The sequence below is a fragment of the Musa acuminata genome, chromosome BXJ2-7 (genome assembly GCF_036884655.1).
Source record: "Musa acuminata AAA Group cultivar baxijiao chromosome BXJ2-7, Cavendish_Baxijiao_AAA, whole genome shotgun sequence".
In the NCBI taxonomy this organism is placed as follows: Eukaryota; Viridiplantae; Streptophyta; class Magnoliopsida; order Zingiberales; family Musaceae; genus Musa; species Musa acuminata.
This window is the reverse complement of record NC_088344.1, coordinates 36,853,350-36,871,237: the sequence shown is the minus strand read 5'-3', so window position 1 is coordinate 36,871,237 and position 17,888 is coordinate 36,853,350. Positions and strand designations below refer to the sequence as shown.

Below are 17,888 nucleotides of genomic sequence, written 5' to 3'. Positions count from 1 at the left end.
TATTGCATGAGCGACGACTTGACGGAGGGGGCATAGGAAAACTTCTCTACTCACCTGAGGATTGCAAGGTGTTGGAGTTGGAATATTAAATCTTAGGATCGAAGTATCTATCCTTGTTAAAGTTAAAATTTTGATTATATCCCTATAAATAGAATCTCATTTAATATTTTATGCACATAAATGCGAGAAAACATTGGGTAAAGACAAATAGAAAAGCTCGACATGTGAGAGAGAGATTGTAATTAAGTTATCATATCGAATACGAGATTTTAGAGACCAGAGATTAGATCAAAGAACTGAGAGAGAGAGAGAGAGAGACTTACAATTGGGGATGATACAGGGGAGGAACCAGAAGTAGTCTCCAATATGGACGTGAGACCACCCAGGATTGCATGTTCTGCTGTAGACTTTAAAGTGATATGCCACACCAAGCTGCTGTAGAAATCATCTTTGTAAGTCTCCAATATCATCTTTGAAGTGATATGCCGCTATCGTTGCCTCTCTCTTTTCAAATCATTTCTTATGTAGTCTTAATAAAATCCTTTTATCAAATATGGTCCAAATTTATGACAATATATATCAAAATTTTCAGAAATTCAAACTTTCTAAAGATACAAAATCTATTTTGAACTATATGTAAGTTATCAAAACTCAAGTTGATACACTTGCTGATACATCTCTTGATGACGAAGAGATCGTTTTTTATATATTAAATAATCTTAATTTAGATTATAGGAGATCTTATTTGGGATTCATGTTTATAATAGTCCTATATCATTTGAAGAACTTTATGATAAGCTTTCTTACTAGGAAGCTTATCATAACCAAGAGTTACCATCTTCTTATGATATTTTCATTACTATCAATTTTGCCAACAAAACCAATCTTAGCAACAAAGGCAAGATCTAAGATAATAGTCCAAGTAATTATTCTAGAGGCAACATGTGATATCATTCTAGAGGCTACATGCAACAACGTCACAGCAAAAATATCAACAAATCTGATCGACAATTTAACAAAGTCACCTGTCAAATATGTGACTTATAAGACCATATTGCTAAGAAATATCATCGCTTGTAAGCTATTATTCTATGAATGTTTCAGCCTTCATACATATCTTATTCTACATATCTTGCTACACCACCTACCTGATTTTTATTACTACCTTTGTTTGCTCAATTTGTTTCTCAATTGTTTTAATTTTCATCAAAATGATTTATTGATTTTTGGCCTTCTCATCGTATTATGTTTGACTTGAATAATTTATCTCTTACTTTAGGTTATAATGGTTCGATAGTATATGATGGGAAAGGTATTAAAATAATTTATATTTGTTCTACAAATCTTTATTTTTTCTTAATTTTTTTTTTTACTTTTTGATGTTGTTTGTGTTCCTAATATGAAAAGGAACCTAACATATCTACAAACCTTTCCTCTTCCTCAAAATCTTTTTTACATACTGACAGAGGGATTTCATCAACATTCTGGAGTACTATAACCCATTTAACCCAGTTGTTGCGAATTCAATAATAATTTGTATTACTTTATGTCTTACTTTGTTTAACAATTGAGGATTTTGATAATTAAATATGAATAATATATTTATAAGGATACATTTCGTTTTGAAAAATTTTCCTACTGTTCAATGATGCTATTTCTCCTCTACAATGATTTCGCTAATTCGACGGTACACAAAGTTAAACCTCATTTGTGTGCTTCTTCTTATCATGACAAACAAGTCTACAACATTGAATCCTCCTCTATATGCAGGTTGAGCTGTAAAGAGGTGATGTGCATTATTGATATAGTGCCAAGAAAGAGAGATCTTCATGATCATATTTTTAAAGATATATTTATAAGGCAAGCTTCAAACTTTATTTATCACAATCTTCGTCAATATATCTTAAGTTATGCAAGGTTCTTTATGGTCTCAAACAAATAGGTGATAATGGAATTGACACCATCCCTCGAAGCAACTATGTTTCTCGTATAGAAATGACTAGGTTAATTTTATTAATACTGGTATGAATTTATATACACAAAAAGATATTATAAAATATGATAATTAAATAATTTTTTCAATCAATAATAAATATAAAATATTTATTAAATCCTTTGGGAGATCAACATTGAGATTATGATCTTTACTATTCATAGAATCATAATAATATATTATCATAATTTTTATGATTTAAAATTTTGATAAAATAATATTTAAATATTAAAAATATCATGATAATTTTATCATAATTTATTTTTCTCAATAATTTATTTTCTTATAATCACGCGAGAATGTCTCATTCCATTATATATATATAGGAGAAGTTCTCCGGCTTATACAAATACATTCTGGGTTTGCCACCTACCAAGTAATCAGACCAAATAATGTCTCTCCGCCTTCTCCCTATCGTTTGTGCCACATCCTTCCCTTGCAGCAGCCACAGTACGTTCCGGCGGATCGCTTCCTTCGAACACCATGGCCGTCATCCATGCCTCTCTCCACGCTTCAGATGCAGCGGGCAACCTCCTTTACGGAGATCAGCCAATTACCAACCAACCTTATGGACTAATGACTACATACAGTCACTCACGAGAGACCACTCGGTTGGCACCATAACCTCTTTGTATTCTAAGCTTGCTTTCTTCTCTCAGATGTGCTATTGTGTATATTTATTACATCTCCTTGTAAATCTAGATGGAGGAGCAGAATGCTGCAAGGATAAGTAACTTGGAGAAGGAAGTTGTGAAACTGATACAGGAGGAGAAGGAACTTGAGGACCAGCTTCACCTAATCGATCACCTACAGCAGCTTGGTGTGGCATATCACTTTAAAGATGATATTAAGGATGCTTTAGGGAGCATTCATGGATCCCTGGAAGACACAAGCATGCTGCTGAAGGACAATCTCCATGCAACAGCACTTCTCTTCAGGCTTCTCAGAGAAAATGGTTTCGATGTTTCTGAAGGTAGTTCACCTCACTTACACTACGCCTGTCTGATAAAATCGAGTAGAGTTCTAATTATGACACGTAAAGGTCTACTTCCACTAATATTTCTCCTGAAATTTTCTAGACTGATGGTTACAAGGTGTATAAAATATATACACAATCTATTCATCTCGACTAGAAGCTATACATATATATATATATATATATATATATATATATATATATATATATATATATATAGCCGAGAGATGCAGCCTAGTCAAGACGAAATGGGAATATTCTTCAGTCTCTCTAATACATCCATCCTAACCAACATGTTATTGTATGTGCTTAGTGTATAAGAAAATGGTTGATATGCTCATGAAGCCTTAACTTGGGTTTGTTCGTTCATGGTGCCGCAATCTAACGTCTCGATGAACTTTGTGACTAAAGATATGTTCAGCAGATTCAAAGATGAGAAGGGCCACCTCAAAACTTGCCTCCAGAATCAGACTAAAGGAATGCTGAGCTTATATGAAGCTTCCTACCTTGGAAAGGAGGGGGAGTTTGTACTGATCGAAGCCATGGACTTCACGACAAAGCACCTCAAGAAGCTCATGGAAGAGGGATCACTTGAGCCTCGTTTCAGGGAACATGTGGCCCACGCCTTGGAGCTTCCACTGAATTGGAGGATGGAAAGGATACACACCAGGTGGTTCATAGAAACATACCAAAGGGAAGCCACCATGAACCCTCTTCTACTTGAATTGGCTAAGCTGGACTTCAATCTGATCCAGAGCATGCATAAGAGAGAACTCAAAGAAGTGTCGAGGTAAACTAAGCTAGTCATGAATAGTATGTACTTCTCTCGTCTATTAAAAACTGTTAACTTGGATCGCCAGATGGTGGACCGATCTCGGTCTTGCACAGAGGTTGCCATTCTCCAGAGACAGGTTGATGGAAAACTACTTGTGGACAGTTGGTTGGGCCTTTGAACCACAATTTTGGAGCTTTAGGGAGATGCAAACGAAGCTACTTAGCTTAATATCTGTAATCGACGATGTTTACGATGTCTATGGTACCTTGGACGAACTCGAGCTTTTCACTAATGTTGTTGATAGGTGATGAGAAACTCCTGCCTTTCTTTATCAACACATGAACGTTATATTATCCATGATCATCACAACATATGTTCTTCTGGACATTTCAGATGGGATGTAAATGAAATCGACAAGCTTCCAGGGTACATGAAGTTGTGTTTTCTTGTAGTATTCAACATGGCAAACGATGCAGGATATAGAGTCATGAAGGAGAAAGGCTTGGACATAATACCCTACCTTAAGAGAGCCGTAACATATACAGCATTAATTTGTTTCCTTTCTTCTCTTACACATCAGCCACCTGATACCTTTCTTCTGAGGACTATTCTTTTTGGTTCAGTGGGTTGATCTATGCAAATCGTACTTGCTCGAAGCGAAATGGTACCACCATGGACGTACACCGAAGCTTGGTGAGTATCTGGACAACGCATGGACATCGGTATCAAGCCCTTTGCTTCTGACTCATGCTTATTGCGTGAGCGATGATTTAACCGAAGAGGCATTACGAAGCATCTGCAAATACCAAGATTTTGCGCGATGGTCGTCCATGGTTTCTAGGCTTTACGATGATTTGGCTACGTCGAAGGTATGCAAGACGTCAACTCAACACATACGTAATGTAATATCTCCTCTGTGTCGTTGTCTTTTTTTCTACAGGCTGAGCTGTCGAGAGGCGATGTGCCGAAATCTATCCAGTGCTACATGCATGAGAAAATCGTGTCAGAGGATGTAGCACGTGAGAAGGTGAGAGAACTGATTCGGGTCAATTGGAGAGCACTAAATGGAAATCGTACTTCCTCTTCTCCACTGGAAGAATACTTCAAGAGGGTGGCAATTAACATCTCTCGGATGGCCCAATTCTATTACGAACATGGAGACGGATACGGTATTCCTGATGGAGAAACCAAGAATCAAGTCGTGTTATTGTTTATCCAACCTATCGAGCTCTAGATATATACCAAAAATAAAAGTGGTCGGAATGGATCTGATGTCTCTTTGCATATGGATCTCATGTTGATCTAATAAATATTTCCTGAGGTCTTCGTGAAGTATATGTTGTTGTATCCGTCCGTCCATTCTAAGGGTTGTCTATTGTAAAATTGTCTGTTCACTGTTTAGCCCATCAAAAACTTCGTTGTCGCCAGCCACCGGCAAGTCTACCGAACAAATGCACTTCTCGTCCGGTAGAATTCCAAAGACTGTTCATCCATATTGAGTGGCCATAGATTTAGTGCATGGAATGAACTGAAATCGTCCCCAGTTGTCGCGAATGGTATCTCGGTGAGCGCCACGATGCACGATGAATAGTGCTCCAGCAAACGAGTGGTCAAATATCACTTGGGTCGTTTGGCAAAGAAACACACAGTGGCAGTCTCATGTACTGAACGTATAGCGCCAGCCAATGAGGCACTGGAGCTGCAAGTTGAAGAGCCCACTTGCACTTGCCTAAAAATGGACGGGGACAAAATCATGTGCAAAGCATGACAATTAGTGGGGTTCCGCGGCCCGTGCTGCATCTACATTAACCCACAACAAATTATTTGCACTCTGCTACATGGGGGAATGCGAGGTGGAGACAGACCGCAAGAAAAGTGTAGATGAAGATGTGTGTACAATATTATCTTTCAATGAGCATGTCCAATTCAATGATATATATATATATATATATATATATATATATATATATATATATATATATATATATATATATATATATATATATATTGTAACATTCTCATGCTCACCTCCACAGAATCTATATAAAAAATAAAATGATAAGACCGAAAGGACAAGACAAAGACGGCCACGATGGAATGAAAACGATGGAGCAAGGGGATAAAAGCGATCATCACAAAATAAAAACATTAGAGAAGAAATGAGAAAACTTTAAGAGAAGGTGGTGACGATCACGAGTGTCACCACTACATCGGGAGAAAAAGGTGTTGGCAATGATAAAATACATTTCGGGTATTAAAAAAATAAAAATATTGTATGAGAATTGAGAGTAATATTTTATTACTGACTTTAGTAGCTAAGTATCTCTAATGACATAATACTGGCTAATATTTTAATATAATTTTTGATAGATCGATCGTCATCAGTTTGGCAAATGACTTAATGGTCCAATGTTTATATCGTAACTCAAGTTGGGATTAGGCTGGAGCATTCCCAAATTGGTGAATGATCTTGATCACATTCGATGGCAACATCATCAAATCACACGTGGATCGCATCCGAATGATCTCATGATATAATAATAGATAAAAAAAAAATAGTTAAATTTTGAATTGATGATATATTTCACTTACATTCCCCCCACGTAGCAGGAAAGATAAGAGTGCAAATAATTTGCTGTGGGTTAATGTAGATGAAGCACGGGCCACGGAACCCCACTAATTGTCATGCTTTGCACATGATTTTGTCCCCGTCCATATTTAGGCGATTAGATCTGGGAATCCAAGTGGGCTCTTCTAACTTGCAGCTCCAAGCGACACGTGGGCGTTGAACCCTCATTGGCTGGGCGCTATATGTTCCGTACATGAGGTTCCCGCTCTGTCTTCGCCAAACGACGCAAGTGATATTGACCACTCGTTTGCTGGAGCACTATTCATGGTGCATCGAGGCGCCGACGGAGAGACGATCCACGAGCAGTGGGGACGATTCCAGCTCATTCCAGGTACTAAATTGACTGTCACTCAGCATAGATGAACAGACAATTTTACAATAGATAACCCTTAGAATGAGCGGATCAACATGAGATTCATATGAAAAGAGACATCAGATCCATTTCGACCATTTTATTCTTGATATATATATATATATATATATATATATATATATATATATATATATATATAGAGTTCGATAAGTTGGACGAACAATAACACGACTTGATTCTTAGTTTCTCCATCACCATCTTGAAGTATTCTTCCAGCGGAGGAGATAAAGTGTACGATCTCCATTTAGTGCTCTCCAATTGGCCCTAATCAGTTCTTTCAGCACTGGATAGATTTCGGCACATCGTCTCTCGCCAGCTCGACCTGTAGAACAAAAGACAACGACACAGAGGAGATATTACATTGCGTGTGTGTTGCATTGATCGTACTTGGCAAGTTCCATAGTCCTACATCGGGAAAATCAGACTTGTTATCTCGTCTTGGAACTATAAATAAGGGTCTGGGCTTTGAAGTCAGATATACCACAAGAGGTACCTTAAGTGGCACCATAAGAAAAACCTAAGTGTTTGCTTTGGTTTAAGTTCATACTCAATTAAATAGTTTGGACTTATAGTTTGATTTTTCTTGTTTAGTATTTTCGGATGTTTTATTGCCTAGAAACATGCATTTATAATTGTCCCTCTTTTGCAATAGTAATTTGCTTTGCCAAAATTACCTTATGGTAAATTTTTTGAGGCTAGCTCTAACACCTTTTGACGTAGTCAAATCATTGTAAAGCCTATAAATCATAGACGACCATCCCGCAAAATCTTGGTATTTGCAGATGCTTTGTAAAGCCTATACATCTGCCCACTGAACCAAGAAGAATAGTCCTGATAAGAAAGGTATGAGGTGGTTGATGTGTAAGACAAGAAAGAAAACAAATTAATGCTGTATATATTACGGCGCTCTTTAGGTAGGGTATTATGTCCAAGCCTTTCTCCTTCGTGACTCTATATCCTGCATCGTTTTCCAATGTTGAAGACCACAGGAAAACACAACTTCATGTACCCTGGAATTTTGTCGATTGCATTTACAACCCATCTGAAATGTCCAGAAGAACATATGTTGTGATGATCATTGATAATTTAACGTTCATGTGTTGATAAAGAAAGATAAAGAGTTTCTCATCACCTATCAACAACATTACTGAAAAGCTCTAGCTCCTCCAAGCTACCATATGTTGGGCAGATAGCCCATTAGTTCAACTTATAGTGGGCTTTAGTAACCCACAAACTATTTTAGTCATTAAATATTTTATGAAAATTCATCCCTATAAAAATGAAAATCTATCCATAAAAAATATCATCGAGGTTATTATCTTATTCGAAGTAAAAATAAATCATATCTAATTTGATGTAGTTCTAATTTTTTATTTTTTCTTGTATTTAGACATAAAAAGAGTGACAACATTATGGTAAATCATCATATTATTGAATTATATTATTTTCATATAATGTGTGAGTAATGCAAGACCAACAATATATTCCTGATGGTATCATCAAATTCTAAGAAATTAAGAAATTCTAAGAAATTTGAGACATTTCTGACTGTATACCTTATATATATATATATATATATATATATATATATATATATATATATATATATATATATATATATATATATATATATATATATATATATATATATATATATATATATATATATATATATATATATATATATCGTTTCCTTTATCCTTAATTTATAAATACAAGAGGTTCAAAAATTTTAGATTATTATCGTTTGATGTAATGGCCTTTGCTGCGGGCAAAAGTTGTCACCATCGAAACCTTCGTTGGCGACAAGAAGCTCTTCACAACATCAATATGACTCTCTGCAAGCACATGTTATTCAAAGTCTCAGAAGCTTGTGTTCATAAAGATCAGTCATCAGCAAATGCTACTCCACCTTCTCTAAGTGATCTCCCAGGCAAGCCGCTGTTTGAATCTATCTCTGTGCCGATAGAAATCCGCAGTTTTGTAGCTCTCAGGTGCTGGAACAACCTAACAAGCGGCACAAGCAACAAAGGGAAGATGTTAAACATAGGCTCTAGGCATGGAAGCAAAGCTCTGCATGGCTCTTTTTAGAATCTTACCGACAGCTTCAACTCCGACATATCGACGAGGAGTACGATGAAAAATCTGTTTTATTGTTTAGATGTGTATAAGCTCATCAAAACGAAAGATAAACCTTATATTAGAAGATGCATCGATATAAATTTACATGAACATATTTATAATGAAAGAGCTGATGTTATTTGGCAAAGGTTAGAAAATCTCTTTATGAAAAAACAATGGGAAATAGAATTTCTTTCCTCACGAGGCTTCTAAATTTGAAGTATAAAGATAATGATAATATTGTTGAGCACATAAATCTATTTCAGAGTTTTGCCAACAAATTGGTTGTTATAAAAATGAATATAAATGATGAAACACAAGGATTATTACTTCTCAACTCTTTACCAAAATGTTGGGAAACGTATGTGGTGACAATTTGTAACTCTACGCTAGATGGGACTCTAACTATAGATATAATTAAAGACAATCTGCTAAATAAAGATGCTAGAAGGAAAGAACATGGTAAATCTTCTTTTGGTGCATTTGTTACTGAAAAATAAGAAAAACGTGGAAGAAGTTATAGCAGAAATCCACATGGTTATAGACGTGGAAGACGCTATTTGGCATGTCCCGTCTCGGAAGCTCGGGACACCGTCGTCTGGCATCGTTCCGCGTGTCTCGGGACGACGGCCGCACAGTACCTTCTCATCCCTTGAGGATCAGCCGCCATGTCGAGCCCGCGTGCGACCGACCCTCGTACAATAGTAGAAAGCCCATGGCCGATATCCGGTCAAAAAAAATAAGGGGAAAAAAAGAAGAACCAACTACTGACTTGCTTATCGGAAAGGCCAAAGTTGGGAATCACCCGACGAAGGCCATTTTTGCAGGCAAGCGGCCACTCTCGAGCCGCGAGCATCTCAACCCGAGAATCGTCATCCAGTATACGAAGGCGAGCTGCAACTACCCTGGAGACGGAGAGACGCGGCTCAGCATAGACGGCGCTCAGACCAAGAAACACTGATCAACCCCCCGTCGTGAGAGCCCGACTGGCCTCGTCATCCAACTTAACCAATCGAAGACTCCCGACATCGATTCGTGGACCAGGCCGTACTGACTTATAGCAACGGTATGGTATCTCGGTGAGCGCCACGATGCACGATGAATAGTGCACCAGTAAACGACTGGTCAATATCACTTGCGTCGTTTGGCAAAGAAAGACAGTGGTAGTCTCAAGTACTGAACATATAGCGCCAGCCAATGAGGCACTGGAGCTGAAAGTTGAAGAGCCCACTTGGATTCCCAGATCTACCGGGGTCGTGCCACGAAATCATGAGCAAAGCATGGCAATTAGAAGGTACACAATATACTGTGCTATTATTCAACAAGCATGTCCCATTCAATGATATATATATCATGGGACATGCTCTACAGTATACACATATTTATCTACATTCTTCTTATCTACATTCAATTATATATAAAATGGAAGTGACAATATGATCAAAGCGAAACAATATGATCAAAGCGAAACAATAATATGATCTACATTCTTCTTATCTTTATCTATAGTAATATGATCAAAGTGAAACAATAAGATGGAAGTGACAACATGACCAAAGCGAAACAATAATATAGATCAAATAATATGATCTACATTCTTCTTATCTTTATCTACAGTAATATGATCAAAGCGAAACAATAAGATGGAAGTGACAACATGACCAAAGCGAAACAATAATATAGATCAAATAATATGATCTACATTCTTCTTATCTTTATCTACATCTACAGTATACACATCTTATCTACATTCAAATAATATGATCAAAGCGAAACAATAAGATGGAAGTGACAACATGAAAATGATCATGATGAAATGAAAATGAGGAAACCTCATAAAATGGATAAAGACGACCATTATAACATAAAAGTAGTTGAACAAAAAATAAAAAAAAATTGAGATGATCGATAATATCCACTCAAATAGAAGATGATATGAGTGTTTCCACTGCTACAAAGGGAGAAAAAGATATTGACAATTATAAAATACATTTAGGGTATTAAAAACATAAAAATATTTTATGAGAATTGAGAGCAATATTTTATTATTGACACTAGTAGCTAAGTTTCTCTAATGACATAATACTGGCTAATATTTTAATATAATTTTTGTGAGATCAATTGTCATCGGTTTGACAAATGACTTAATGTTCCAATGTTTATATCGTAACTCAAGTTGGGATTAGGCTGGAGCATTCCCAAATTGGTGAATGATCTTGATCACATTCGATGGCAACATCATCAAATCACACGTGGATCGCATCCGAATGATCTCGTGATATAATAATAGATTAAAAAAATAGTTAAATTTTGAATTGATGATATATTTCACTTACATTCCCCCGTGTAGCAGGAAAGCTAAGAGTGCAAATAATTTGTTGTCGGCACAAGCTAAGAGCCCAAATCAGCAATTAAAAGGAAAAAAGAAATAAGGCAAAAAAAACAGTGACGCACGCAGTTGAGGGCTCTTATTTGCACTCTTAGCTTTCCTGCTACCTTGAGGCTTCACTGAGTTCTCTCTTATAGATGCCCTGAACCATGTTGAAGTCCATCTTAGCCAGTTCAAGTAGAAGAGGGTTCATGGTGGCATCCCTCTGGTACGCTTCTATGAACCACCTGGTGTGTAACCTATGCATCCGCCAATGCAGTGGAAGCTCCAAGGCGTAAGCCACCTGCTTTCTGAGAGAGAGAGAGATTAAAATACAAATCAACTGTATGGTTGATTGTGAGTGACTGTATGGAGTGTGGCGTCACAAAAGACATGGAGGATTTGGAGAGACATTATTTGGTTTGATTACTTCCAGAATCAAACTTTGAATGGGGTTAGGGAGTGGAACGTATTGACGTCATATAGCACGGTCGGCACATCTCTCTATCTGCTTTCTTCGCCCTTTATGGTTGAGTCCAGCTGCATATACCCATTCACTAAGAGGTTGCATGTCTCACGAGTTAATATCCTTTTGAATGTTCATTCCAAGCTCTTGTTATAATAACGCAGGAATCTAATTCATGATTTGTACCCATCTTGCCACTTGCGTCCAAAATTGATTGATTGATTGACCGATCAATTGACTTTTTGCTGCTAAAATTACAAAAAATTATAGTCAAATTTATTTACTTTTCGATCCAATTAGCCAAATATAGGGCTTAGCATTTTCTCACTTCGGATGCGAATCCCTCCAAAAATGATTGATCGATCGATTGGTATTTCTGCTATCAAACATATAGACCGTCGTTAGGATCAAAATGATAGCATCTTAAATGATCTTTTTCTTCTATCTAGGCTATACTTAATTATTCAACAAAAAAGAATATATTTTTAATAATTTTGTATATCGACCTCAACATTCTCATCTCAACGATATTAATTTTTGTATATGTTAATTTTTAATAATCTAGTACTCGAATTCATAAAATATTATTAGTTTTGACAACAATCTTAATTTTTTTAATATAAAAGATATTCGATGATCACGCAAATAAAAAATAGTGCACACGAATTTATATGATCTAACATTTCTCATCTATATCCATCGAGAAAACTTCAATTTTCTATCATATGAGAACAAGCTATAAGTTCACTTGAATTAACCATAACCCAGAAACAAATTCCCTTATACCTCTCATCAAGATTTTTTCTTATATTTTTCTCATTCTCTCTAAAACGCAACCATAATATCTTTTTACATTCTCATCCTACCAAAACCTAATAATACATGAGATATCTATAGTATAATCAAATCATAATCTTTTAGAATTTGTGCGTATATATATTCTTTTTACTTGAATTTATTATCCTATGAAGATATCTTCGTAATGGCAATTTTCACGTTTATTAGGGTTGCCATCAGTCATTAAAAAAATACCAAGTGATTGAGTTGGGAAAGGAAGGGATATGCTCGCCGGTTGTCTTCTTCTTGTGTTCTTATTGCGTCCTACATTTACTCTGCTTCTCCTTTGCTCATCATTTGGGTTTCTTGAATTTGCCATCATCATTTGGCATCAACATTCAACCGAATTTACTGGTCGACGGATGAGAGCAGAACGATCGAGGGTGAACCCCACTTTTCGCCTATCATCTTATTGACATTATTCGGTTTCTTATCATCGACGTAGAATAATGTATCTGCCGCGGACATTATGCGCACGCGTTCCACTGACAACAGTAGATAAGAGTTAATTAAGGGCGTGACAGATAGAGGAAGAGATGATATCGTGGATGATGGTGGGTCAAAGAGATGGTCATCTAAGATAAAAGATGGGAAGGAGGTGGCCATAGAAGCGATATGGTTGAAGCAACGGGACAATAGTGACTATGATGAGATGGATGTGATGGGGACAACCATTACGAAATTGAAGCAAGACAATTTTAAGGTGATCGGACAAAAGGCACTGACGATGATGAATTAGGATATTAAAGAAAAATAATGACACCAAATGAAAACTGAGAGTAATACTTTAGAACTGGTAACTCGAGTTGGGAATAGGCTCGGGTTAAACCCGAGTTAGCATTCCCAAGTTGGTGAACGATCTTAATCACATCCAATGGCAACATCATCAAATCACAGGGGGATCACATTTGAATGATCTCATGATATAATAATAGATTAAAAAATAGTTAAAGTTTGAATTGATGATATATTTCACTTACATACCCCATGTTGAAGGAAGGCTAAGACTGCAAATAATTTGTTGTGGGTTGAGGTAGGCGGGCAATGGCCACGCAACCCGATTAATTCCCATGTTTTGCACATGATTTCGTGGGTACGGAGCCAAATGTCGCCGTCCTTTTCGACGCAATTAGATCTCGGAATCCAAGAGGGCTCTACAACTCGAAGCTCCAGGGTCTTCGTAAAAGCGACATGTGGGCAACCCTCATTGGCTGGCGCTATATGCTCAGTACATGAGACTGCCACTGTGTCTTTGCCAAACGACGCAAGTGATATTGACCACTCGTTTGCTGGATCACTATTCATCGTTCATCGTGGCGCCCACCGAGAGACGATCCACGAGCAGTTGGGACGATTCCAGCTAATTGCTACTCAATATAGATGAACACGTGAGTCATGCAGCCTCTTACTGGGGTGACTTCTTTGTCCCCTGGAAGATATCATGGTGTTCCAACGTGTTTTGTTTGTGTCATTGCGTTAGTACACGCGTATATGCATGGAGTGAAAACCATAAAGCAGATAGAGATGTGCCGACCGTGCTATATCACGTCAACAAGTTCCACTCCATATATATATATATAAGAGATCCTTCTTGCATCCCCAAAAAACCTTAACCCCATTCTAAGTTTCATTCTACAAGTAATCAAACCAAATAATGTCTCTCCAAATCCTCCATGTCTGTTGTGGCGCCACATCCTTCCCTTGCAGCAGTTCCAATACACTCCGGCGGATCGCCTCCTTCCAACACCATGGCGATCATGCACGCCTCTCTCTGCGCATCCTATGCAGCGGGCAACCTCCGTCACGGAGATCAGCCAATTACCAGCCAAACATATGGACGCATGACTCCATACGGTCACTCACAATCGACCACAAGGTTGATTTGTATTTTAATCTCTCTCTCTCTCTCTCTCTCTCTCTCTCTCTCTCTCTCTCTCTCTCTCTCTCTCTCTCTCTCTCTCTCTGTGATATGAATATGCGCGTACTTATTACTGTGACTTGAAAATCTAGATGGAGGAGGAACAGTGTGCTGTAAGGATAAACAAATTAGAGGAGAGAGTTGTGAAACTGATACAGGAGGAGAAGGAACTCGAGGTCCAACTTCAACTAATCGATCACCTACAACAGCTTGGTGTGGCATATCACTTTAAAGACGATATTAAGGATTCTTTAAGGAGCATTCATGGATCCCTGGAAGACAAAAGCATGCTGCTGAAGGAGAATCTCCATGCAACAGCACTTCTCTTTAGGCTTCTCAGAGAAAATGGTTTCGATGTTTCTGAAGGTGGTTCTGCTTTCTTACACCGGTCCTGTCTGATAATACTGCATAGAGTTTTGATGATGACCTGTGAAGGTCCACTTCAACCATTATCTAGTTTTCTGGACTAAAATTTGCTCCTCCTCCTCCTATCTTTCCTTTTCCTCCTCCTCTTCTTCATATGCTCCTCCTCCTCATTGTATATGCTAACTACATAAGAAAGAAACTCATAAAACGTTTGTCTTGGTTTTGTTCATTTATGGTGCCGCAATCTAACATGGATGAACGTTGTGGCCAAAGATATGTTCCGCAGATTCAAAGATGAGAAGGGCCACTTCAAAGCTTGCCTCCAGCATCAGACAAAAGGAATGCTGAGCTTGTACGAGGCTTCCTACCTTGAAAAGGAAGGGGAGCTTGTCCTGAGCCAAGCTATGGACTTCACGACTAAGCACCTCAAGAAGCTCGTGGAACAGGGATCACTGGAGCCTCCTCTCAGAGATCAGGTGGCCTATGCCTTGGAGCTTCCACTGCATTGGCGGATGCATAGGTTACACACCAGGTGGTTCATATATGCGTACCAGAGGGATGCCACCATGAACCCTCTGCTACTTGAATTGGCTAAGCTGGACTTCAACATGGTTCAGGGCATATATAAGAGAGAACTCAGTGAAGCCTCAAGGTAAATCGAGTTCACTCTCTTCTATTAGCCCGTGAACTTCGACACTATATATCGACCATAAAGATTTCTAACACCAAATTGTGGCTAGTAGATGGTGGACCGATATCGGCCTTGCAAACAGGCTGCCATTCTTCAGAGACAGATTGGTGGAGAACTATCTCTGGACCGTCGGCTGGGCTTTCGAACCACAATTTTCGAGTTACAGGGAGATCCAAACAAAGGCAAACTGCTTTATAACGATGATCGACGATGTTTATGATGTCTATGGTACCTTGGACGAACTCGAGCTCTTCACTGATGCTGTTGACAGGTGATGATCAGAATCTCCCGCCATTATCAACCACAATCTCATATTTTATTTCGGTTATTTCAACATGTACTCTGGTGGACATTTCAGATGGGACATTAATGCGATCGGCAAGTTTCCGGAGTACATGAAGATGTGTTTTCTCGCAGTCTTCAACACTACAAATGAAGCAGCTTTTAGAATCACGAAAGAGAAGGGCTTGGACATATTACCCTACCTAAAGAGAGCAGTAACATACCATCGCTTTCTTTATCATCTTACTACGCCAATCACCTTATTTCCTTTACTGAGAGGAATACACTGTTATTGCTTCAGTGGGGAGATCTATGCAAAGCATACTTGGTGGAAGCAAAATGGTACCAGCGGGGCCACGTACCCAAGCTAAGTGACTACTTGGACAACGCATGGATGTCGATATCATGCCACATGTCTCTGACTCATGCTTTTTGCATGAGCGAAGACTTAACTCAAGATGCCTTGGAAAGCTTCCGGAGTTACCCAGAAATCACACGGCCGTCGTGCATGCTTCTGCGGCTTTACAATGATTTGGCTACCTCGACGGTAAAAACATTGCTTCATACATTTGAATCACTCGATTCATCTGCGTGATGATATTTCTTTGTTGCAGGCTGAGCTGCAAAGAGGCGACGTCGCAAAAGCCCTGCAGTGTTGCATGCATGAAAAAGATGTTTCAGAGAGTGCAGCACGTGAACACGTCGGGGGTCTTATCAGAGCCAATTGGCGAGCACTAAATGGGAACCATCCTCGGAACTGCTTCACGACTGTGGCCAGTAACACCCCTCGAGTGTCCCAGTTCATGTATGGAAATGGGGATGGATATGGCATACCTGGCGGAGAGACCAAGAACCAAGTCATGGCGTTGCTGATGGAACCAATTATGTTTTAGAGACATCATCTTGGAGTCGGAATGTATTTGAGGTTTCCTTATACGTCTGCTGTCAAAGTTTGCTTCTAATAAGGATGACTATTGTGCTAGGATTAAATGAATTCAAAAATGAATGAATCGGATTGAACGTTACGGTTTTTGATGGGATTGAATGAATTCAAAAAGGAATCGGATCGGATGGATCGGTTCGATTCGATCTTTTCCTTAGAATGCTTCTTCTCCCCTCCTCTACTACAGATAGACTTCTTCTTCATTACCTCTCATTTCCAGGAGGGAAGAACGAGATGGAAGAGGCACCTGAAAGCTTTTCCAATTACCCATAAGTTGCATAATGCTCCAACACATAGTTTACAATGATTTGGCTATTCCGATAATATGCAATGCTAAACCAAGGAAATTGTTGTCGTGTTCTGGCTCATCAATACAAATTATTGTGGGGATAGAAGATTGAGAAATATCAACAATGAACCAAAAGATCAATGAAAATGTTTACCTTGTTAGGCTCTATTTTCTTACCATATGAGAAAAATAAATATAAGAAATATTTTTAAAAATATCATAATTATAATCAGATTCATCATAACTACCATAAAATTTATCACACCTATCAGAACTAATAATTATAATTTTTTATCTAATTATCTCTCGACTTCTTTTATGTACACTTCAAAATATCAATAACATCATACAATTAGATATATAGTCATATCTTAATAGGTTATCTATAAAAGTGATAAAAAATCTCTCTTTATCAAATATATATATATATATATATATATATATATATATATATATATATATATATATAAAATACTCGTAGATATAAGCATATATAATCTCAAGGAGTTTATAAAACTATAATTTATCCAAATATTTGATTATAAGGTTGTTATAAACTCAAGATTCACATTAATTCTGTATAGATAATAATATCAAATTGAAAGGTTAATTTTATTAAATTATACTAAGTTTATCATCACTAAAAGAGAAGTAATATCCTAATAATTCTAAGTAAAAAACTCAAAATTTTAAAATTGTAAGAACATAACATGTATTATCAAGATCCATTAAATAAATCATCTTTAGGCATAGGCGATAAGTACCAACTACTATCACTTTCATTTTAAGATAATTCCTTATACCAATAAATAATTTATTCTCTTTTACTTTTTATATTAAAATAAATACTTATTTTTGGTA

General features: G+C 37.5%; 2 protein-coding genes across 2 annotated transcripts; both read left to right on the top strand.

The window, feature by feature from the left end:
* The first annotated feature begins 2,695 nt into the window (after window positions 1-2,695).
* On the top strand, window positions 2,696-4,978 carry LOC135616425 (monoterpene synthase 8, chloroplastic-like). Its single transcript, XM_065115620.1, has 6 exons — window positions 2,696-2,966; window positions 3,381-3,759; window positions 3,830-4,048; window positions 4,138-4,276; window positions 4,368-4,613; window positions 4,685-4,978. Exons 1-6 carry the CDS (start codon window positions 2,696-2,698, stop codon window positions 4,976-4,978), a joined length of 1,548 nt encoding a protein of 515 aa, XP_064971692.1.
* Window positions 4,979-14,149: 9,171 nt separating this feature from the next.
* Window positions 14,150-16,822, top strand: LOC135616265 (monoterpene synthase 7, chloroplastic-like). Its single transcript, XM_065115464.1, has 7 exons — window positions 14,150-14,414; window positions 14,549-14,822; window positions 15,096-15,474; window positions 15,566-15,784; window positions 15,872-16,010; window positions 16,097-16,342; window positions 16,410-16,822. Exons 1-7 carry the CDS (start codon window positions 14,193-14,195, stop codon window positions 16,686-16,688), a joined length of 1,758 nt encoding a protein of 585 aa, XP_064971536.1. The 5' UTR covers window positions 14,150-14,192; the 3' UTR covers window positions 16,689-16,822.
* Window positions 16,823-17,888: the final 1,066 nt, after the last annotated feature.